At 38.7% G+C, this 24,077-nt stretch overlaps 1 protein-coding gene and 1 long non-coding RNA gene across 2 annotated transcripts; one reads left to right on the forward strand and one right to left on the reverse strand.

Moving 5' to 3' along the window:
* The first annotated feature begins 2 nt into the window (after positions 1-2).
* Positions 3-12,769, forward strand: PSMD13 (proteasome 26S subunit, non-ATPase 13). The gene is made up of 13 exons (XM_058155976.1): positions 3-204; positions 2,123-2,201; positions 2,965-2,999; positions 3,080-3,135; positions 4,594-4,637; positions 6,226-6,312; positions 7,173-7,344; positions 8,059-8,138; positions 8,220-8,345; positions 9,382-9,444; positions 10,221-10,301; positions 10,630-10,746; positions 11,973-12,769. Exons 1-13 carry the CDS (start codon positions 110-112, stop codon positions 12,066-12,068), a joined length of 1,131 nt encoding a protein of 376 aa, XP_058011959.1. The 5' UTR covers positions 3-109; the 3' UTR covers positions 12,069-12,769.
* A 3,994-nt stretch (positions 12,770-16,763) lies between these two features.
* LOC131198371 (uncharacterized) lies at positions 16,764-19,198 on the reverse strand. Its single transcript, XR_009155114.1, has 2 exons — positions 18,667-19,198; positions 16,764-16,953 (listed from the first exon to the last, which is right to left on the reverse strand). It is a non-coding gene; the product is annotated as an uncharacterized LOC131198371 (long non-coding RNA).
* Positions 19,199-24,077: the final 4,879 nt, after the last annotated feature.

Consider the following 24,077-nt stretch of genomic DNA (forward strand, 5'->3'; position numbering starts at 1 on the left):
GGTGCCGGAAGTGAGTGTGCATTTCCGGCGGCGAGAAGGGCCGGTCTCTGTGGCTCTTCGGAGTGAACGGCGGTTCTTTCCGTGCTGTTGTTCCCTTCCCAGTCCTACCATGAAGGACGTCCCAGCTTTCCTACAGCAGAGCCAGAGCTCGGGGCCTGGTCAGGCCGCCGTTTGGCACCGGCTGGAGGAGCTTTACAATAAAAAGTGAGCCTGGGGATCGGTTCAGGAGAGCGGGGGAGGGGAAGGGGAGCGAAGCCAATGGGTACACGTGCGTTGGAGGAGGTGGTGGGGAAGATCTTTGCTGACTGCCAGGGGGGCGCCTTTCTTGGGACATACTGGAGCCCCAACTGTAACAACATTGCCAAAAAGGCATTAAGAGTTGTTAACCTAATTTTGCGTAGCTTCTTCTCTGGTAATATTGTACTACTAACTAGAGCATACAAAACATTTGCTAGACCAATCCTTGAATACAGCTCATCTGTCTGGAACCTCCACTGCATATCGGACATAAATACAATCGAGAGAGTCCAGAGATATTTCACAAGAAGAGTCCTCCACTCCTCTGCTCGCAAGAAAATACCTTATGCCACCAGACTCCAAATTTTGGGCTTAGACAATTTAGAACTACACAGACTTCAATCTGACCTAAGCATAGTACATAAAATTATCTACCACAATGTCCTACCTGTCAATGACTACTTCAGCTTCAACCACAACAATACACGAGCAAATAATAGATACAAACTCAAGGTAAACCGCTCCAAACTTGATTGCAGAAAATGCGACTTCAGCAACAGAGTGGTCAATGCCTGGAATGCACTACCTGACTCTGGTTTCTTTCCCAAACCCCCAAAACTTTAAGATTAAATTGTTTACTGTTGACCTCACCCCATTCCTAGGAGGTCTGTAAGAGGCGTGCATAAGTGCACCCACGTGCCTACCCTCCCTGTCCTAATATTCCTTTTTTGCTTACTGTTTTCAAATTATGTTTATACTTTTATCTGTTATCTTATATATGATTGACAAATAAATAAATAAAAAATAAAATAAATAATGGCTAAGCTATTGAGAGATTGAAGACCCCCTTTTTTGCAGCAGGCTGTGTGTTTTCACACTCTGTTTTCACCTGTTTCTTTATCCCATCCCCTTCTTCGTGCTGGGCGAGGGAGGTTCACTTGTCCTGGCAAGCCTCCCTGCCCTGTTACGTCCTACTTGCTTTCAGGCCGATCTTGACTTGGTCTACTCTGGAAATTCACATTGAGGTGAGGGTATCTGCTGGTTGCTAGTTTGTGTATTTCCTGGCTTTTCATGCAGCTAATAATAGTGCTAGCAAAGTGTTTGATTTTTTTTTTTATGTTGCCCTTTGAGCAGAATATTTAAATGTTTATGCTCCAAACAAAACGTTTTGGTTTTTTTTTTTAAAAGTAACATTAAAATATATTTCCAGGTATATAAGATTCCATTCTCTCAGAGCAGATTTCCACTTGATGTTCTATTTCCGCAATCCCTTGTACAGGTCTTATCTGCTCTGCATTTGAGACTACCAATTCTTAAATATTAGAGACAAGGTGGGGATATTCTCCACTGGGGGATTCAGTCAACATGTAGGTATTGCCAAAATAATGGCAAACCATTTCTGAAAAATTCTTGCCGCAAAAACTGCAGTCCAGACAACTGCCAGGAGTCAATGTTGACTTGAAGACGCATAAATACATACATATAGACATATGTACCCAGGTTTTGATTGCCTACATACATTGTTGTAAAATATTGACTGTGGATATATTGAAGCTATTCTGTAATGAGATAGTCTCTTTTGTTCAGCAATGTTTATTATTTAAATGGCAGAAGCTCCCTGAAAACCTGCCACCTGGTATTTCTTAATGAATGACTTTTCCTTTTTATTGCTGATAAATTATTTTGGTTATTTTCTTATTTTAAGCAACATATTCTGTTGGTACATTATTTTAAAACCAATGTTATTTAAGTTTTCTTATTATCCAAACAAATATTTTGAATAATTCTATATATAATAGGTATTAGAGTGAATTTTCAGTTTGGATTTGCTTGTGTATAAATTTGTCAATGTTGATAGTTACTATTTCTTTTGCCTATGTTACAGGCTCTGGCATCAACTAACATTGCAGGTTTTGGATTTTGTGCAGGATCCCTGCTTTGCTCAAGGAGATGGTCTTATCAAGGTATGTATCCCCTAGTATTATTAAATGTGCGTCAATTAGAATGGCTTTTTAAAAATCATCACTAACAAATGCAAAGAGTAGTTATCTATTTATTTGCAATACATTGTTTTCAGTACTGTAATTTATATATCCAAAGGAACCCCATTTTAGCAATTTGATTTTACTTTTTAGGTTATAGCACAGATATTCACATTGCTGTAAAATGGCATGAAGTGTCACTGCAATGAAGTAATGCCCTGAAGAAGTTATATAACAAAAATAAGAAAGTTTGTAGTGATTTTGAAAACACCAATGAAACATCCAATGGATATATTTTTCCTTGCTATTGGAGAACTTGATACTTGATGGAGCATGTAATGAATCTTTCTTACATTAAGGGCAAACCATTTGAATGCCTGGAGATAGGGGTGCACTTTCTTACTTGGATGACTTCTAAAATAAGCTAGCTAATCACATGGGATACTATCCTTGATTTAATGAGACACCTTAATTTTGTAGGTTTCCTCTATTGATGAAAAGGCTTTGTACTGTTCTGTATCTGTAAAAATCACAGGAAAGTGATTTTGCCGGATTTCCACACCCCTATGCTGTCTCTTTACTGTTCATAGAACTGTCATTGCTCTTCCCTTCCCTTCAGATATATTTCCCTTCCCTTCAGATATATTTCTATTGTCAAGAAAGGGATCAGTAGCAGTGTTTGTAGATACTTAATGTGTGTGCTTCTGTGTTATTAAGGTTATTTTCTTTGTCTTTTGGCTTACAGCTTTATGAGAACTTTATCAGTGAATTTGAACACAGGTACATTTTTTTCATATGACTAGACTTTAAAAAGCCTATATTATTTTTCATCGATTCATAGTAATTCCTCTTTATTCCAGGGTGAACCCTTTATCCCTTGTAGAAATCATTCTTCATGTGGTACGGCAAATGACAGGTAAACTCCTTTTACACATAAATTTTCTAAAGACAGTGGTTCAGGTTGAAATTTTGAAGTTGGGAACGATATACATTAACCTTAAATAAAGTAGTAGCAGCTGACCCTTCAACTCTGTTAGGGAAAAACATCTATATATTTAGCCTTTTGTGTGTATTTACTTGACTTTGAAATAACTTTATCAAATACGACAAAGGAGTATTTGTGTTATGTAGACCCTTTCAAATCTAGAATAGCTGTTTGGACCTTAGTGTAACTTTTGATTATTCCAAAAGTATTCCAGGATAACAAACATTATTTGAACATTGAAAAAAATCTTTTAAACTTTGCCCACAGATCAGGTGAAATGCTCCCGGTTTGGACCGGATCACCCGATCCGGTAGCGACGGCAGCGGGGGGTTCATAGAACCGGTAGTAAAAATCTCTGCCTTCCCCCCATGCCCAGCTGAGCCACGCGATCATCAGGGTTTTTTTACTTTTAAAAGCATTTTTTCTTTGCAGAAAAAATGCTTTTAAAAGTAAAAAAAAAAAGCCTCTGATGATTGCGCGGCTCAGCTGGGGTCACCAGAACCCTTTAGAAGCATTTTTTCTATAGCCTCTTCGGCCAAAGAGGTTGTAGAAAAATGCTTTTAAAAGTTTAAAAAAAATATTTGGCCTCACCCACCTAGTCACATTACCACCCACCCACCCGCCACGCCCACAGAACTGGTAGTAACAAATTTTACATTTCACCTCTGCCACAGATGGTATTATTATGCAAGCTAAGTGCTGAATTCTGAAAGTACAGATTGGAAACAGTTTTTAATGGAGATTTCCCCCCTCATGCCATTACTGCTGAATGCCCAATTCTCACAGTTCTATGTAATGTTTATGTATATTTATCCATGTAGTGTGTGTGTAGCATTATTTATCCTTCTTATCTTCTTTACTCCCTCTTTTATTGGTATGTATTGGTATTATTTTTATTCTGTTGCTTTTCTGGAATGCTTCTGTACTGGAAACAAATTCCTTGTGTTTAATCACATTTGGCCAGATAAAGTATTCAATTTAATTGAAATTGAAATATTATTTTATTGCTCATTTACTCGTAGGATTTTGTCTTGTATTTACAGTTTCTTCAGTATAGGATGAAATTATATGCAAGAGATCCCACTTTTTTTTATGCCATAGATTTCCTTTAATTTGAGAGAATTACAATTAAGAGATACAAAAAGCCTGCCTGAAGTTCTTTGATATTTATTATATTTTATATGTTTTATATTAATATATTTCACTGTATACAATTCATTTTTAAAAGATTAATGTAGAAATGCATTTTATTATATTTTATATGTTTATATTAATATGTTTCATTGTACATAGTATAATTTTTAAAGGATTAATGCTGAAGTGCATGATGGGTATGGCATATATTTTTAAACTAATCCTTAATGTTGCCTCCGGTATGCATTTCTTTAGATCCTAATGTTGCTCTTACATTTCTGGAAAAGACCCGCGAAAAGGTAAGGAAAGAACGTAATAGACAATTATATATAATTTTTTATTAATTCAAATAGTTTTAGACATGTGCTATACTGGCCAGCCAATGTACAGGTAGGTTGCAAATAATACAGTACTTAATTTAGTACATAATATAAATTGATACCAGGTCACATTTCAGTTAGTGCAGGCTGCTGTTGGGGTTTTAGGCATTAATTGCTGCATGTGTAAAATGGAGAAAGGAAAATTCTGTTTGAGGAAAACTCAAAGAAGAGACCAAGTTTTTTTTTTATCAGGGCAACCTGGTCTACCCAAATATGGGACGGAGCATACTGCTTCCGCTTTTGCATTTTAGCCCCTTTCGCAGGCAGTCGCTTTTGCGACAAACTGTTTTTGTGTTACATTTATATTTACTGAAAAGAAATAAAGGGAGACTAGTATAGATCTATTTCAAGCTATTTATTCAAGCCCAGGTTTAATACTCTATCTCAGGAGGATATGACTAGCTGACAAGAGCTAAATAGCTTGAAATAGATCTATACTAGTCTCTGTTTCTTTCTTTGTCGGCAAATATAAATTTAACTCAAATAAGAGGCTAATTTTGAAGAACTTAAATAGCAGCTATAAGTTTATCCCCTTTTACTCTGGTACAGTACAGGTAGTCCTTAACGACCCTAATTTGGGACAGAATTTCTTTCATTAAGCGAAGTGGTGGTTAGGCAAACATCACACAGCTGTGCCACTTAGTGACAGACATTCTGGTAGTCTTGATTGTAGTCTTTAGGCAGGGACTGCCCTGCTATTCTCCCCTCTGCTTCAGTCCCCCCCCCCATTTCTGCCCTTTTAGCCACCCTGCACTCACCATTTACCTCCATTGGCCCAGCTGATCTTCACGATCCTCTTCCTCCTCAGGATGAGGTACATCTAGCCAAGGCAGTCTCTGGCCCTTTGTGAAAGTTATGCATGACAGCCCAAAGGGCAGAGATGGGGGAAGTTAGGTGACTGTCGTGAAGGCCTTGTGAAGGACCAGCAACTGCCTAGGCCAGGCACAATTTGTCAACAGCAGAAGGAAGATGATGGATGGTGGCAGCAGAGTGCAGGGTAACCAAAAGACATAGATAGGAGAGAGAGAGGGAGGTTGGAGGAGTTAAAGCACATGCTGCTACAGTTGTAATGTGGGTGGCCTTCCAAGTGCTTGAATTTTGATTATGTGACTGCAGAGGGTATTGCAACAATCATAACTTCAAGGGAGTAGTTGTAACTACTGTTCATTCAGCGTCTTTGTAAATTTGAACAGTTGCTGAACGGTTGATAAAATGAGAAGTAGCTGTATTTCAGTAATAAAGTAAGCTTTAAAAAATTTAATTGCCTATTTGAACTGGAACCAATTACCCTATTTTCCATAGACATATTTAGAATAGAGAATATTTGAAAAATGTGACTAATTTATGGGATTTATTAATCGCACTGAGATCTACTTGTACGCTTTCTTCAGTAAGAAAATAGACAAAGGACAGAAGTCAGATTTAGGATTTTTAATCTGATATTTTTACTGTTTGATACAGATGTATCAACAGCTGTTTTGTGACTTGACATTTATATTGATTGTAGGTGAAAAGCAGCGATGAAGCTGTGATTCTATGTAAAACAGCCATTGGTGCTCTAAAATTAAACATTGGTGACCTGCAAGTTACAAAGGTGAGGCAGTATTTTATTTGTATGTTCATTGACTCAGTTTTGCCTTTTGCATTAAATAGTTATATTTTTAGGTTGCTCACAATTTTTAAGTATTTCTCCTTTCCAGTTTTCCTGTACTTATGATTGAATTCCATGAAAATTAAAATCTGATTTAATTAAATTAATGAAATATTGTTAATATGGTTGTTCCTATTTATTGTTTCCTCTCTTGTTTCTGGTTAAACATTACAACTTGGTGATAATTTTTAAGAGTGACTCTAAGATGTGGAATTACAGGAGAGTTTAGGTTGCACATTTCTACTTTACATAAATGGAGTATACTTTATATTAGTTCAGAGAAATTGAAGCAATTATTGCCAATAAATGTACAAATACTGTATTACGACCTAATTCTTCTTTAGAAACCAGGAAGTTTCTTGCTTGACTTCAAATATTGTTCACTCATTCTGGCAAATTTCCCTGCCTAATTATACCTGGCCTTCTTCAGGACAATCTAGCTAACCTTATGTACTCTAGAGATATGTAAATACCTATTTATTTGCCATTCTCCTAGAATAAATGGATAGCCCCAGACTATATTTACTAATGTTCATTGATTCAAATACTGATAATTTTCTTCGGTAATCATTGAGAATATGCATATATTTCTAAAAGCAAACTTATACTTTTTCCGTATATATATTCCATAATAACATATATATTAAGAAAATTGGTTTGGACAAAACTCAACAGCAATTTTTTGTGTGGCTGTTGATAAAAATAGGATCGTCAACTTGATCGCCAACATCTGATGACGGATATGGCACAAGACGAAGAAGAATTAAGAAAATTAAGATTTGGCATCCATTTTATTTTTTTAGGAGACAATCGAAGAAGTTGAGGAGATGTTGAATAATCTTCCTGGAGTGACATCTGTTCACAGCCGCTTCTATGATCTCTCTAGCAAGTATTATCAAACAATTGGAAATCATGCCTCTTATTATAAGGATGCATTAAGGTTCCTGGGCTGTATAGATGTCAAAGACCTGCCAGGTAGTGATCTCTTTTCTTTCCCCACTGAATGTGTTTGGCAGTGTAGTGCTTGTAAAGGTGTGCCTTTAAAAGAGCAACTCCACTCAAGAATTTACTTCTCTAAAAAACTAAACCAGATGTAGAAATACACACCATACATTTTAAGGACAGAACAAGGCACTTCTTTGAATAGAATGGTCAGAGAGAGACAGCCTTATTTTTCAAATGCACACTAATATGTGTTTATCTTATACATAAAGTCAGCGTTTCAACTTGAATTATTATTTATTATTAAATATTTAATATATATTATATTTATTTATTAAATATAATAGATATTAGATTTATTAAATATGCCCTGTTTCCCTGAAAATAAAACATCCCCTGATAATAAGCCCAATTGGACTTTTGAGCGTATGCACTAAAATAAGCCTTCCTCCCAAAATAAACCCTCCCTGAAAATATTTAAAAACAGAGCTGGAAATCAGGTAAGATGGCAAGAGGAGCCCATCTTGCTCCATGTGCCCCAAAACAATAAGACCTTCCTGAAAATAAGGCCAAGTGCTTATTTCCGGGTTCAAAAAAATATAAGACAGGGTCTTATTTTTTGGGAAACACGGTAATAGATATGAATGGAGTTTAAAATAGCAATTATGAAATTGTGGATTCTCCCAGCTACTGAAATGGGAGAAGGAATGTGGGATAGTCACTGACGTAGAACGTTTTTCTTTTCAGTGGCAGACCAGCAGGAAAGAGCTTTTACTTTAGGCTTGGCGGGTCTCTTGGGTGAAGGAGTCTATAACTTCGGGGAACTGGTAAGTAGAGTTATATTAGTTTTAACTGTTGAGTTTAAAAAAAGTTTTCTGCTAATAATATATCTTAATCTCCGTTTATAGCTTATGCATCCTGTACTGGAATCTTTGAGGGACACTGACAGACAATGGCTGATTGACACTCTTTATGCCTTCAATAGCGGCAATGTGGAAAAATTCCAAGCATTGAAATCATCATGGGGCCAACAGGTTAGTGATTGTCATGACCTGATAGCATTTTAGGAAAGCAGTGTAAACACCTTTAGATGAATCTGTTTCTTTATTTTTGTATAGATATGAGTTCTGAGATATCAAATCATTTTAATAGTTCTTATGCCAGCTTAGGTTTGTTCAGCTGATTAACGAACAGAGGCCCCAGGGTTTTACTGCCTGTCTAGGATTGCAAAATTGGAAGAGCTGTTAAGCATCTTGCAGAACACAATCCATGTTTGACTGTGTTCTGTGAGCAGAACTCAACCTGCAAACCTGGATTGACTTAAAATCAATCCTGCATAGTTCGTAGAGGCAAAAGGGCCAGACTTATACCTTAAAAGATAATCACAGATCACATTGAAATAGCTGGTGAGATGATCAGCTGTTGGCTGCTAGCAGTGCAGTGGCAGGAGTAGAGTTAGTGGTATCCAAGAGGCCTGGAGGCATTTTAGGTGCTTGGCAGCATGTCTTTCAGGATGGAAGAGGCCTTGAAAACCCAGGCAGTAAGAGCCCATCCTTTCTGGTGGCAGTGACATTTTGTGTCAGTGGACTGGTTGTTTTCTCAAAAATGCTAATGGGCTGCACCAATCTGCTTGGCTCTCCACGTGTTGTGTACTACTATGTTGTACAGTTCATTGTACAATGTTTTGGAATGTGTAACACTTTCTGGCTCACTAAAGCAGCTGTGCCTTTCTGGAAAAAGATACAGCTTTAAAGAGTTGTAAATAAGAGCTGGATTTACACTCCAGAGAGTTCTGCAGAACCTCTTCCGCAAAACTGGGCATTCCAGAGCTAAAAATCTCCAATAAAATGAGATAAAGATAATTTGCAAAGACTGTTGGAATTCTTTATTATTTGTCTTTACTTTCCCTTCACAAGATCTATTTTAATTCATCTTGATAGATGCATTTAGAAGTTTAGAATGATTTTGTAGTGTGAAGCAAAACACAAAATGTATAGTACTTTCCTGTCAGGTGATATTTTTTTTAAAAAAGATAATGCAGGTTAACTTTTTTGGATTTATGTTTTACAGCCAGACTTGGCTGCAAATGAAACCCTTCTTCTGCAGAAAATCCAACTACTGTGCTTAATGGAGGTAGGTCCTGTAACAAAGATAGCACCATTGCTAGCTATATGGACTTTTTTTGGTCAAAATCATGGGCCAGAAATGTATATTTATTTTGTTAACTGACATTGCTTTTACTTAAATTTGCATCCTCATTGCAAAGGATCATATATTTTTTCTGTTCTGGAAACTGTCTTGCTCATCACTGAAACTTTTTTTAAGTTTTGTGGAACTAAATTATGGTGCAAAAAGAGCGGCTGTTTCTCATGGTGGTTGAAATAAATGGATTTTAAGAAACCACTTAGTTTCTTAGTAATATATTATGCTTACTGTCCTTCCATATAGAGTATGTCATTCAGTTGAATCTCATTCTGTATTGGCTTCTATTTAATACTAGTGGGGAAAAATCATTTGGTATGTCACTCTTAATGTTCAAAATATTAGACCCCAAAACAGTATAAAGGAAGCCATTATATGAAATATTTTCATATGGATTGATTATTGTTATTAAAAATATATTAATTAAATGTTAATCATAAGAGCTTAACATCAGTTAATTTAAGTTTTTATTTGAAAGTTTGCTTTGAGGGGGTCGGGTTTTTGAGATCATATAGTTAACTATATAATTATATAGTTCTTATTTATAATACTATATTTTCTTAAAGATTCTATCAAAAATCTAGGCTCTTTACATATTTTGTGCTGAGGTCAGCAAGGATAGATAAAAACAGATTTGTGCAGTGGGTATGTTATAATTTTTTTAAGTCCATAATTAGTTTTAATCCTCTAGCTTTTCTTGGCTACAGATGACCTTCACCAGACCAGCTAATCACAGGCAACTTACTTTTGAAGAAATTGCTAGAAGTGCCAAAGTCACTATAAATGAGGTGAGTTACTTTTGGAACTGACCTCAGTTGTAACCAGATGTTCTGGTCCGATGAGCAGTTTATTTATTTGCTTTATATACCATATTTTTACTCAGTTGAATAGAAACCATTCCACCATTTAATTTAACATTTTCATTTCAGGTAACTTTTGTTGTTTAAGCTCTTGGGCAAGACTATAACTAACTCCTGTAAGTTCTATGTGTTCTCTGTATTTGTTCAGTATTTCACCTTTAGTTGTACCATGTTTTCAGATCAGTAAGTTGTACCTGGGACATATTGGATACTACTTCAAAAGACAGTAAAGACACTGTTTCCTTTTCCTGTGCAGGTGGAGCTGCTAGTGATGAAAGCACTCTCAGTAGGCTTGGTGAAAGGCAGTATTGATGAAGTGGATAAAAAGGTTCACATGACATGGGTTCAACCACGTGTGTTGGATTTACAACAGGTAGCTTCTCATGCTCTCCCTCACAGGTTTTGTTTTAGAACTATACCAAAACGTTTTATGGTGGAAAATAGCATAGGCCAGGGGTCTCCAAACTTGGCAACTTTAAGCCTAGAGGACTTCAACTCCCCAACTCAGTTGGGGAATCCTGGGACTTGAAGTCCTCCAGGCTTAAAGTTGCCACAGTTGGAGACCCCTGGCTTAGGCTGTTGGCAGTGTGTTTCATTTGTTTAATCCTCACATTTTAAATATATACACACACATAAGTTTTAGAATGTAGAAGTCATACATTTTTGTAGTGAGCAGCAGAAATCACATTAATTCTGTCTAATTTCCAGCATATCTACTTCTACCAACACTTTTCAGTCAGTATACTATGTTGCTACCAAGGCAAATGGAACCAGTAAGATATTCTTGGGAAACGAATTCTGAGTTGAGAGAGAAAAAAAAGTATGCTATCTCCAGTAATGTAGGGTGTTTTGGAAGTTTTTGTTCCTGTTGATTTAGAATTGGAAAGAAATTTTTCATAGCACCTTCAGTCTGGATTAAATGAGTGCTAGAATTTAGAAGTCTTCAGAGTGAACTTTTTGAAGCTGCCTGTACTCCATATCTACTGTCCCTTTATTTGAGGTCTTATACCAGCTATTTTCACCTAAAGCTTTCCACCCGTGGATCTCAGTCTCCATCTCATCAGTTGCTCCATATAATTTTATATATGGATGACCCAACCATCCACTACAGCATCATAGCAAAAGTTGGGGCACCTAGCTGTTGTAGAGCACTATCAGTATTTGAGTGCCTCAGAATAAACTACCTAAAACAAATGTCCTGGTATTTTCAAGAAATTTTCAACCCTTTCACTAGATTGATAAAGGAAGTTCTATTGAGCAGGTGGAATGTTTCAAATATGTATTGGCTTATATTGCCAAAATCTAATTGGGTATGGAAGGGAGGTGGGTGGGCTGGTTCTTTTTGAAATATGCCCAGCTGGGTTTCGGGTGTGGCATCATCTGAGACTTCAAGGCATGGGAGGAGGTGTGGCATTTGTTATCTGGGAGTCTCAAGGCTTTCAGGAGTACAGCTTCACAGGTTGCCAAATGTGAGAGCTAGGAGAACATTTACAGCTTGTTGTGCACTGTTTGCGAAATTTTCTGATATGGCAATTGTAGTGTCTCAGTTTGTCGCATTTGCATCTTAGTTTCTAATATGATTGTTGATTTGTTTTCTAGATAAAGGGTATGAAAGACCGTCTGGAGTTCTGGTGCACAGATGTGAAGAACATGGAAATGTTGGTGGAACACCAAGCCCATGATATCCTAACATAGAGGACTTTGCACTGGCTGAGGAAATATCTTGTACTGTTGCTGAAACTGGCAGTGCCCTGACCACTGACTCTGTACTAAATGCTATTAAGGGGGGAGGGGCTGGGGAAAACGTTTTGTCATGCTTGTACAGAGATCTAAGTGGCATTTGCTGCATGACCCTTTGGTGCTTGGAGTCAGGAATTCCTTCCTATGCACTAACATTTGAGTAGTGTATTCCTTGGGAGCATTCATCCTGTTGTCACCAAAATGGGGTTTGGTAGTCTATAATGGCGAATTTGTCTTGCTGTGAGTTTCCACTGGAGAATGCTAGGCGCTCCATATACTAAAGGGGTGCAGGTCATTAGCTCCACAGTAGGATAGCAGCAAGACTTCCATTTTGCACTTACTGTGCAAGAAGGTGAAGCTGTCTTCAACCATTGTCAGGCATTTCTGATGGGTGGAGGAAAGTATGATCTTTTTCCTGGAACCTTCCTGGTAGCTCAAAGGTAACAAAACTGGGAACTCACACTTTTTCCCATTGCCTCCCCATATTTTGCAATAAAGGAAATTGCTCAGTCCCATCGCGAGTTTTCTGAGAATAAAGTCATAAATTTTGTGGATTTGTTTTTATATTTTTTCTTTGGGTTTCCTCGTGTTTTACAATATTTTATCCTGAAATATGATGCAGTAAAACCACTGCTGGAATAAATGTCTCTGCCATCCCTCTTGTGCATTTCTATTGATTTTCTTTTACAAGCTGATTTCTGAATTGAGTATTTTCAAGAGATCCAAGGTGGTGTTTAATGATGTAGAAATAGTTTTAAAAGATTCTGATCATGAATGGAATCAGTGTGGCTGATAAAATTTCTGGTATGATTTCTTCCAACTTTAATGGATGAGTAAGGGAAATGGTTGTAGTTTTATTGTAGTTTACAAAGATACTTGTTTTACATGCAGTATTTATTTCAAATTTCAAAAGTTCATTGGAGAAAAATCAGCCATTTTTTTTTAATGGTAGGATAGGCAAAACCATTGGTCTGTTAAAAATTTCCTGCCTTCCTTGTGATTTGAGCAGTCACACTTACCTGTATTAAAACAGATTCTTGGAAAAAGGTGCTTCTGACTTTCTTCTGGAATAGAACAACTAATGTACCCATGTGTTCAAATAATTTCTTTTTTTATGGAAATAAGTAATGTGCTAAGTCCTATTAAAATGCACACTTGAACATTTTATGATTGAAACAGGAAAAGTGAGCTTTTAGTAGTGCCATATTTTAAGACTAAATTTATTTTCCTGCTATCATTCTGCTATGATGTGCAGTATTGCTTTCTAAAAAGTATTAACACAAATCAAATGGTCTGCAAGTGAAAACCAGTAAGTGGTATTTACAACAGCTTATCTACTGGAGGTGCAGAAAAACAAACTAAAGGGCAATACTATAACATTTGAAGTGTATTAATTAACGTGTGTCTTTCATACATGGGCTGGGTCTTCTAAAATAATTGTGGCAGCATCACATCCTTCATACTTCACTTAATTCATTGCTTTTTTATGTAGATTATGTGCAAAGATGTCCTAATGATTGCACCACTACATTTCTAATACAGGTAGTCTTCCTTTAGTGACAACTGGGACCACCAACTCCATTGTTAAGTGAAATGGTTTCTAAGTGAAACTGTGGTTATGGCCTTAATTCAGCTTTCCTTTGCTTTACAGCAGGGGTGAAATGCTCCCGGTTCGGACTGGATCGCCCAATCCAATAGCGATGGTGGTGGGTGGTTCAGAGAACTGGTAGCAAAAATCCCTCCCCCCCCCATGCCCAACTGAGCCGCATGATTATCACAGGTTTGGGTTTTTTTTACTTTTAAAAGCATTTTTTCTTCAGCTGGGATCATCAAAGCCTTTTAAAAGCATTTTTTCTACAACCTCTGGCCGAAAAGGTTGTAAAAAAATTCTTTTAAAAGTAAAAAAAAAAAGTTGGTGACATCCACCCAGTCACATTACCACCCCCACCAAGCCACACCCACAGAACCAGTAGTAACAAATTTTACATTTCACCAGTGCCTTACAGGCTATGAAAGCCATAAACGCAATGATTGGTCACAAAGTTAATTTGCTGTCACTGGTGTAACAGCAAACAGTCACTAAATGAGGCCCACGTGATGAGAGCCAGTTTGGTGTAGTTAATGCACTAAGCTAGAAAGAGACTGAACTCTGATACTAACTTTGGCACAAAGCCATTTGGGTGACCTAGGGTCAGTCATATTTTCCCAGTCCTAAGAAGGTGGTAGTGACAAACCACTTCTGAAAATCTTGCCAAGAAAACTGCAGCAACTACACACACATTCCAAATAAGAGCACTTTGGTGTAGAAAGAACATTGAGCTAGAAACATCCTGCCATAGGTACAAATTCAATAGGGGAACTTCACATTCATTCAGCCCCAGGAAAAGAAGCAATGGCTAACCACTTCTAAGATCGTTGTCCCCAAAATTGCGTGGGCTTGTCTGGCATTCACTATAAGGCTCCACCTCCACCCCGAAATCAAATACGCAAGTTCCACTGAATCAAGCGAACAGTGTTGCATATCACTGGCCAATCTTACTATACTATGTATTAGGTGGTTAGGAATCAGGCATAGCTGCTTAAAACTAATTTTGTGATTTCACAAGGAAAATCACGATTCCTATGCATTAAGGCCAACAGTTTTATGCATATGAGCATCAGGTGAAAGCAAATGGGCTCTACAAAGAAGATCACTACTTTCAGCTAGATCTACCGTAATCTTTTCAAAAAATATTCATATTTATCAGAATATCTCAGCTTCTCCAACCAAATGTCAAGCTTTCACTGTCCAGATTTATCTTAAAAATCTGAATACTCCATGTATAAAGATACAGTGCATAAAGACCTGTGGGATATACATTTAGGGTAATTCAGCAAATGGGGTATACCAAACTGCAGTTGCTTATCTAAAATTACACAGGGTATTTATAGAACAAGCAAAGTTCATTCTTGAGACTATTTCATAGTTCAAACATGCCAGCTAAATAAGCCTGTTACTTCTCATTGTTACTTTTTCAGCAATTATGTGCCCTATTTACTCACCTCTAATGTAATTATGGTACCATTAATGTATTTATGTGGCTTTCAAAGTATAAATACTAGCAGTTTTACCCAGCATGTGAGATGTAGAAAGATACTAGGAATTATAATTTAATGCTACCCTCTTTCCCATGTTTTAAGCGTTTTATAGAAACAGTAAAAATGGAATCAGCCTAAATGGGTTAAATAAACACCGTTTTTAAAGTCAACATAAATTACAGGTAGTCCTCAACTTATGACCACAATTGAGTACAAAATTTCTATTGCTAAGTGAAACATTTGTTAAATGAGTTTTGCCCTTTTACAACTTTTCTTGCCAGAGTTAAAGGGAATCACTGTAGTTGTTAATCACACAATTAAGTGAAACTGGTTTCCCCATTGACTTTTGTCAGAATGTTGCAAAAGATGATCACATGACCCCTGGACACTGCAATTATCATGAGTCAATTGCCAACCATCTGAATTTTGATCATGTAACCATGGGGATGCTGCAGTGGTCATTTGAAAAATGGTCATGTCACTTTTTTCAGGGATTTAACTTTGAACAGTCATTAAATGAACCTTTGTAAGTTGACTACCTGCAATTAGGTTCAGCTGACAGTCCTGGTTAAAGAACTTAAATAAAAATCTAGCTTGAGTTTCTCTATCAGAAAAACTAAAAAGCATTTTAACTAGCTATACAATACTTAGGAAGTATCACATTAAAAAGTGTGATAGAAACCAGAAACAGAAATATAGTGCTGAGCTGTAATCCTTGCATTCTTTCTCATAAACCCTATAGCTCCCTACCTTCTCTCAATCTTTGTTACAAATCATATTTATTTCCAGATTGACTGGAACACAAATGGTTCTCATTTAATGACTTGTTCACTGACAGTTTTAACTTGACAGCATTGAACAAATGGTATTTACGACTAATCCTCAAAGTTCCAGCCATCGCAGTATCCCAAAGTCGTGTGATTGTCATCTGCACCCTTGTTTGCCAGCTTACAAACTCAATGAGAACCAGCAGGTGTCACAAATGGCAGTAATGTCCTCACTTAATGACATGGGATTCTATTACAATGACAGCCAAGAAAGGCTGGAACTGACGTGAATAAGTAATGTGGTCAATTGACATCACACTTTTAAGATCATATTGCTTAGTGACAAAAATTCCAGTCCCAATTGCTGTTAACCAAGTACTATCTGTATTTACTTACACTATTTACATTTACTTATACTTACTTAGCCATGGTTTACTCAATCACATTTTCACATGGCCTTCTGAATTATAAACCAACTGCAGATTAGAATTGTACAATGTTAGGCTAGATGTGGGTGACTAGATTCAAGATTGGGTGTCCTGCCAATAAAAATTATTATAAACACTATAACTGGTGTCAAAAACTATTCTTCATATCATATCTTCCCCTGCCAATATAAATTTTATGATGAGGAGGGCCTACTTCGTTTTTCTTCAACTGTACCTTCTGTTCCAGGGAAGCTTTTAAAAAATTTTGGTCTGGAATTTGCATAAATATTTTTGTAATTAATATAGAGAACCCCAATACTTACTTCTATCATGGATAACGCATACTGGTTTTTCTAAATAAAAACTTGGACCTGCTCTTCTGAATTTTCAAATTTTAGTTTTAATAATGAAAGCCTCTGGGAATAACAAACATTGACATTTTATTCTTCGTGACCATGTTCCCAAATCTTTTTCTTCTCATTTACTGTAACTGTCCAGATGGCCCGTAACCCAACAAATTGGGAAAAGACCACCAGTAAAAATCACTGTGAATCCAATGGCATTTTCCTGTAAATTGAAAAAAAAAAAGTGTGTTAAGGATGCAGCATACGAGAGATAGTAGATGCACAAGCGAGGTGAGAATTGTGATTATTTAATTGTTTCATTTCTACCGTAGTTTATATATGAACGCTTATGGACTGCGTGCAAACTTCTATAACTTACTGTACATGTGATTTATAATTCATATAGCAAATAACTTATGGCATATACAAAGTTCATTGTAATCTTAATGATCCTGAGTTTTCTCAGTAGTACAAATTCCTGTAGATTCCTTGAGGTAATTTTACAGAGTACACCTTCAAATTAGGTTCTATCTGTTATGTTTTACTTATTTCTTACAGCAAACACAATGGCAACATAAATCTCAGATGTATTGTAGCCTATTTTAAATGTATGTAGTTAGTGCTTTACTGCAAGGAAATCAACAACATGAAAAATAATGTACTCATGTTTGCTGCAAGAAACCATTAAAATTTAGATAGTCTTGAAACAGAATAAGGATTCCTGACAGTAAGACTTGTGAAATGGAAAAAATGGGAATGTACAAAAGATTAAAACTGAAAAAGGCCACTATCTAGGCTACTGTCATAAAATTCTTTATGAAACAAACACAAATGCGCTGAGTGGAAGCATTCCAAACTAAGAAACCAATCATAATGATTTTTAAACAACTAGCTCAAACCACTTATCCTATTCTTCATTGTGATTTCATCTGTTACATGGCAGCCTCTCAGGAATACAGATTGCTACAACACTGGGCATTAGGGGTGGCGGGTGGGGATATAATGCTTCAGATTGTAAGATGTTGGATTTAAACACTGTCTTAAAGTGACAAGCAATTAAAAGTCTATTACCGGTATTAAGAGCAAATCTTAATACCGGTAATAGTATTAGGTAATAGTATAGGATGAAGGGAGAGTTAATCTCTCCTGCCTTCATATTATGATCTTTATTTTAGTAAGCGAAGTGAGTGCAAGAATGCAGGCAGGATTTAAGGCTTATGTCTGTTGGTTTTCATTAACAATCCATAAGATCTTCTGCAACTATACCGCCCCCATGTAACTAGGTGAAGGTCCTCTGCCAGAGGTCTTCAAACTTGGCAGCTTTAAGACTTGTGGACTTCAAGTCTCCAGCATAGCTGGAGAATTCTGGGAGTTGAAGTCCACAAGTCTGAAAGCTGCCAAGTTTGAAGACCTCTGCCATAGCCATTTAAACCAGGCGTCTTCAATCTTGGCAGCTTTCAGATTTTTGGACTTCAACTCCCAGAATTCCTCAGCCAGCTTTGCTGACTTTGCTGAGCTTTGCTGGCTGAGGAACTCTGGGAGTTGAAGTCCACAAGTCTGAAAGTTGCCAAGGTTGGAAACCCCTTGGTTTAAACGACCATTTTTAAATTTCCTTTTTAAAAAACAGACATGAAGGCACGTGACGCTGTCCTTGGGAGCATTTCCTCTTCCACCACATTATTCCAGCCCGTCCGGAAAAAGAGGCACAATATAAGCCGGCCTCCCCTTTATCAGAGTAATTAAAATAAAAGCCTTTGACCCCGCGTTTCTTTCGGACGGTGCTCTTCTTAGCCCAGGCCCAGCCAGAGGACTCTTGCCAGGTGCGACTGAGCCCTTCAGAAACCTGCTCTTGAAGGCGAGCAGTATTGACCTTCAGGAGTCATGGGCGGAGGGGGGTGGGGCTGGAAGCTTTAAGGAGAAAAAAAAAACCTCTCACCAAGAAACTGTTCTTTCCTGACTTGGTGGACATCTTTGCCCTTGGGAGGATCTGGCTCCTCACGGTCCCATTCAGCAACCGCAGCCCCCTCTGGAAAGCCAGCATGACTGCGCCGGTGGCTGCCTCTCGGCCCGCTCACCCTTTGAGGAGGGGGAGTGAGGGAAAAACTCGCCTCCGCCCTTGAACCCGCAGCCGCCGCCGACCAAAACCGCGCTTAGGCTGGGAAGATCTGCGCAAAGTCGGCGGGGGGGGGAGAGAGAGAGAGAGAGAGAGAGAGAGAGATTGCCGCGGACTCGGAGAGAACAGCGCCGACTGCAGGTGCGTTGCTCGAAACGCACCGGACGTGACGAAAGCGCTACGCGCTGCGGAAGAGGAGCAGCCGGAAGGAAGGGGCTCGGTTGAGGAGAGTACGCAAAGGACGCAGGCGGGGCGGAGCTTTCGGAGGAGAGGCGGGGGAGGGGAGAAGAAAAGGGTGGAGAAAGTAGATCTCCCGCGTTTTTTCCCTTCGCGTTCTATCTAGAATAGATTCTCAGTCCGGAGTGTGGAAGACGGAATCCCTATGACTGTAACTTTGTTGCTTGTGTCCTTACGATTTATATTGATATTGATTGGTTCGATTGCTTATTTGTACCCTCTGACTATCATTAAGTGTTGTAATTCAGGGGTCTCGAACCCTTGGCAACTTTAAGACTTGTGGACTTCAACTCCCAGAATTGGAAAGCAAAGCTGGCTGAGGAATTCTGGGAGTTGAAGTCCACAAGTCTTAAAGTTGCCAAGGTTGGAGACCCTGTTGTAAGAGTTGTACCTTGATGAACGTATCTTCTTTTATATACACCGAGAGCATATGCACCAAGAGAAGTTCCATGTGTGTCCAATCACACTTGGCCAATAAAAAATTATATTCTATATTATATAATTATCATTATATTCTATTCTATCCATCCATAACTAATCCTTTCCTGAAAGTGAACCTATTCAAATGCCCGGTTTAATGTGATCCATATATTTCCGTCCTTAAGCTTGGACTTTGGAGTTTAGCCACTCGAGGTAGACTAGCCTCCGAAGACGTGAAGTGGTGCTTCCTATAGGAAAATAAAGGAGCGAGTTTATTGGGTGTCATCTCAATGTCCTTTCCGGTGGAGAGAAATCAGCACCTGCACAAACGTCCATTGCATGGAGTTTTTTTCCCCTTTAGAGGTTACTTAAAACAGATTATGCTCATGGCTCAATAAACTGCGTTGAATTGGTGATTTGAGTTACAATGCATACCCTACTCCATTTTTAAAAATCAGTCAGAGGTGGAAAATCCCGAAATGAGAGTGATTTATGTAGCAAAGGCCAGGTTTATCCCTTCTCAGGTGATTTTTTTCTCCTCCTGACTTTTATTAGTGGAATAGGATACAAACTCCCATGCCACTTCAAAGAGATTGTTAATAGCATTATCTTTTTATATTCCCCATAATTTAGAAATGACTGTTAGCTAATTGATATCATCCAAACAGCACAACGATGACTTGATATAGCTGCTCCTCCATCTTTGAACTCAAAATTATAGTATGGTTTAGTAGTTCTATACAGTTTTATTAACTTTGTTGTTGTTAATTGCGAAGTCATGTCCGACCCATTGCGATCCCATGGACAATGTTCCCTTTTTGTACTGTCCCTGGAGTTTTCATGGCAAAGATACTGGAGTGGGTTGCCATTTCCTTCTCCAGTGGACCACGTTTTGTCATGTTTATTAACTTACAAATTTGCAATTACTTGATCCACTTCAGTATAGTGATACAAATATGGAGAATTGAACACAACTATGTACATAAGGGACATGGTGGCTCAGTAGCTAAGATGCTGAGCTTGTCAAGCAAAAGGTCGGCACTTCAGCAGTTTGAATCCCTAGTGTTGCATAATGGAGTGAGCTCCCGTTATTTGTCCCAGCTTCTGCCAACCTAGCAGTTCGAAAGCACATAAAAAATGCAAGTAGAAAAATAGGGCCCACTTTGGTGGGAAGGTAACTGCGCTCCATGTGCTTTCAGTGTTTAGTCATGCCGGCCACATGACCATGGAGACGTCTTCGTGTGCTGGCTCTTTGGCTTAGAAACGGAGATGAGCACCGCCTCTAGAACTGGAAACGACTAGCATGCATGTGCAAGGGAACCTTTACCTTTATGCACATAATACAGTAAGGAACTTGTTCTAATGCTAGTGAGGGACAATTCTCTGACTTTAAGAAAAATAATAATTTATAGTGTTTGCAGAATGGTGACATCTTTGAGACTTAACGATTAGTATAACTCTTCTACACCTTCACAAACCAGCTGATTGAGACATAGAGATATATAAACAAGAAGAGTGCCTTTTGAAGTTGATCTCTTAAAAGCACAATTTGGAATGTTTAATTCTTATATTTGACTTTTCCCTTTCTTTTTCCCCTCTCCTAATTGATACTTCAGAAATTGTGTTCCAAGATGGAATTTACCAGCATGGGGGTCATGAGATTAGATGGCCTATGAAATGTTGCTACCATTGAGTGTTTATCCGGTTCATTCTTGGCAACCGTTATATATTTTATATATTTTTATATAATGCTGCTTTGTGATTTGTATTGTTTTAAGAATATTGTTAACTGGCCAGAGTCACATTTACAAAATGGTCATATGAATCAATTCAATAAACCAATCTACTTCTATAACAGCATAGCTTATATTTCTAGATATCTTAAAGGTCTGTGTAGCATACTGACCCTGATGGAAGTGGAGGCTGTTTTACACACAGGTTTTAAAGTAGCCAAATATATTATGGTAGTATGCAATTGGAACACATTGTCTGCTAGATTCCCATTTAATATTTGATTACTTGTTAGCAGTTGCTAAACTTGCATCTAATGAATTATCTCACTCGTTGATAGGGACAGACTCATTTTCTGCATCATAAAGAAATTTGTTACATGTCTTTTCCCAATAGTAAATTCCAGTAGATCACAAGAAGTATGTCGTAATACAGCAGGACTACATTCAGTGGGAAGATTGGAGAATTCAAATAAGTGTGAGACAATTTTAATGGAAAAGAATAGAAAACTTATCTCTATTGCATTATCTCCAGGCTCTTTCAGATCACCAGCTTTTCAGTGTTTTTCAGACCGAGTGCCCAAAAGACCCCCAAAATGCTATGCGTGCGTGGCCCCCGTGCAGGCGCCTCACCTCCCATGCATGCACATGTCCCCGCATGTGCTCATACATGCACGTGTGGCCCCACTGTGCCCCATCCCTGCACATGTGTACTTTCACCCCGCATGTGCCCTGCCCCCTGTGCATGTGCGGCAGAGACCCAAAGACCAACTTGCTGGCAGGAGGTGCATGTACATGCACAGTGGAGCTGAACTGGGGCAACAGCTTGCGTGCACACAGAGAGGGCGCTGCATGCCACCTCTGGCATGCGTGTCATAGGTTCGCCAACACGGCATTAGACTAAACTGGCTTACTGATTAGTTTTTTAATTCTATATGGGCCAATTCCCTCTGTTCCCTTCTTTGCATCTGCAGTCATGCTAGAAAGAGAAGAGAAATTGACCAATCATTACCCATGATGAAATTTTTTTTACTTTCCTTCAATAGAGAGCAAGCCAGCTTAAGAGAAAGTGCCTTGAAATAGCCCCATCTATAAAAACAGGATTGCAGGGATTGCTGCTGTTAAGCAATAGAGTCATGCTTTATGACCATATGACCAGTGACGGAAATTCTAGTCCCAAATGCTGTTGTCAGTCAAGGACTACCTGTCAACGTTCCGAGTAATGTACTCATTGAAAGCAGAATTCCAAGTTAGGTAGATTCCTCTAAGAACAGAGTTATTGGATACATCATATTAGGACAGCTGGTGACAAGCAACTCTGAAAGTTTGTGTGGTTTTCACCTAAGTAAAAGTTAAACACTTCCCCCTTCCCAGTGGTCATCAGTCACACTGTCCAATGAATATGGCTTGCAGGCTCCTCTCCTCCTTCACCAGCCACCTGTTACGATGACACTGATTCCCACAGGAAAACTTTTTATTTTGACTGTAAACTGGACTATGTACTCTCCCCTCCCCTTCCTTCTCAGGCTTTATGACAACTGTGAGGCAGGGCAAGATGGCTTTAGCCAGGTTCGCTTCAGAGTTGACACTACCTGTACATGTTTTGCCTGAAGCGAAACCTCTCCCATACTAGTGATTAAACAATGAACAATACAATGTTGTTGTTGTGTCTGCGCCCCCCGAGCCGGCCCTGTTGCCAGAAAGTGACTTGGAAAGTGAGGGGGAAGGGCCGTCAGGACTTACCTTGGAAGCACCGGCTTGCCTGGCTCAGCTCCAGGAGCCAGAAACAGGCCAGGTGGAAGAGATAACGAGGCCTCCATCCCCTGACTCTCCCCCCCAGGCCATGCCAGCAGACCCAGCTGACGGCAATCAGGCTTGGTTTCATAGGCAGGAGAGGAGGGAACAACAGAAGCAAGGGTGGGGCAGGCCTAGGAAGTGCTGAGTCATGGAGCCACATCCCACAGGATATAAAAGGCAGCCAAAGCTGCTGTGTCTCTTTATAACACAGGGCCGGGATAGCTCAGGCCATTAAGAAGCCTGTTATTAGAACACAGAGCCTGCAATTACTGCAGGTTCAAGCCCGGCCCAAGGTTGACTCAGCCTTCCATCCTTTATAAGGTAGGTAAAATGAGGACCCAGATTGTTGGGGGGGGCAATAAGTTGACTTTGTAAAAATATACAAATAGAATGAGACTATTGCCTTATACACTGTAAGCCGCCCTGAGTCTTCGGAGAAGGGTGGGATAGAAATGTAAACAAAAAAAAAAACAGGCAAATCCACTGATTAAGAGCTGAAGTTTGTTTCTAGGTGTTACCAGTGTCGTAGAAGATAACGGAGGCTCTTGGCAGACACTGGCTATTCTGCTGCCAGAGCTGATAGTGACGGCTAATTAAGCCAGCATTCAGATGGAGGCGAGGTAGGACAGAACAGTTGTTTGCTCTCAGAATGGGAAAGGACTCGCCTCATGCCTTAAACATGTACAGATAGTCCTCAACTGACAACAGTAGTTGGGATCAGAATTTATGTCACTGAGTGATATCATAAAGCATGACCACATTGCTTAACAATAGCAATCCTTGTATTCTCAGCTGCCATCATTAACTGATTTGTAAAGTCAAACTACTTCTTGCCAGCTTCTGATAACCAAAGTCAGTGAGGAATCCAGCAAGGAGTTACAAGTCCCAGTCTGGCAGGAAGGTAATTAAAAGAGTGTTGCAGTGTAGGTTTAATGTTACACACACGCACGAAAGGAATATTCACAAAATGAAGGGATCCAAACATGAATGTTATGATTTCACGTCATTCCTATGTAGTATAGCAAAGAAACAGCAGAATTCAAACATTGG

Source organism: Ahaetulla prasina, chromosome 1 (assembly GCF_028640845.1).
Source record: "Ahaetulla prasina isolate Xishuangbanna chromosome 1, ASM2864084v1, whole genome shotgun sequence".
Taxonomy (NCBI): Eukaryota; Metazoa; Chordata; class Lepidosauria; order Squamata; family Colubridae; genus Ahaetulla; species Ahaetulla prasina.

What these genes read in the sequence shown, in the direction of transcription:
- PSMD13 (XM_058155976.1), top strand. Translation starts at nt 110, where the DNA reads ATGAAGGACGTCCCAGCTTTCCTACAGCAGAGCCAGAGCTCGGGGCCT. An exon ending in TGTGGTACGGCAAATGACAG is followed by an intron (nt 3,136 to 4,593) that starts GTAAACTCCTTT and finishes GCATTTCTTTAG; the next exon opens with ATCCTAATGTTGCTCTTACA. An exon ending in AGATGTCAAAGACCTGCCAG is followed by an intron (nt 7,345 to 8,058) that starts GTAGTGATCTCT and finishes TTTTCTTTTCAG; the next exon opens with TGGCAGACCAGCAGGAAAGA.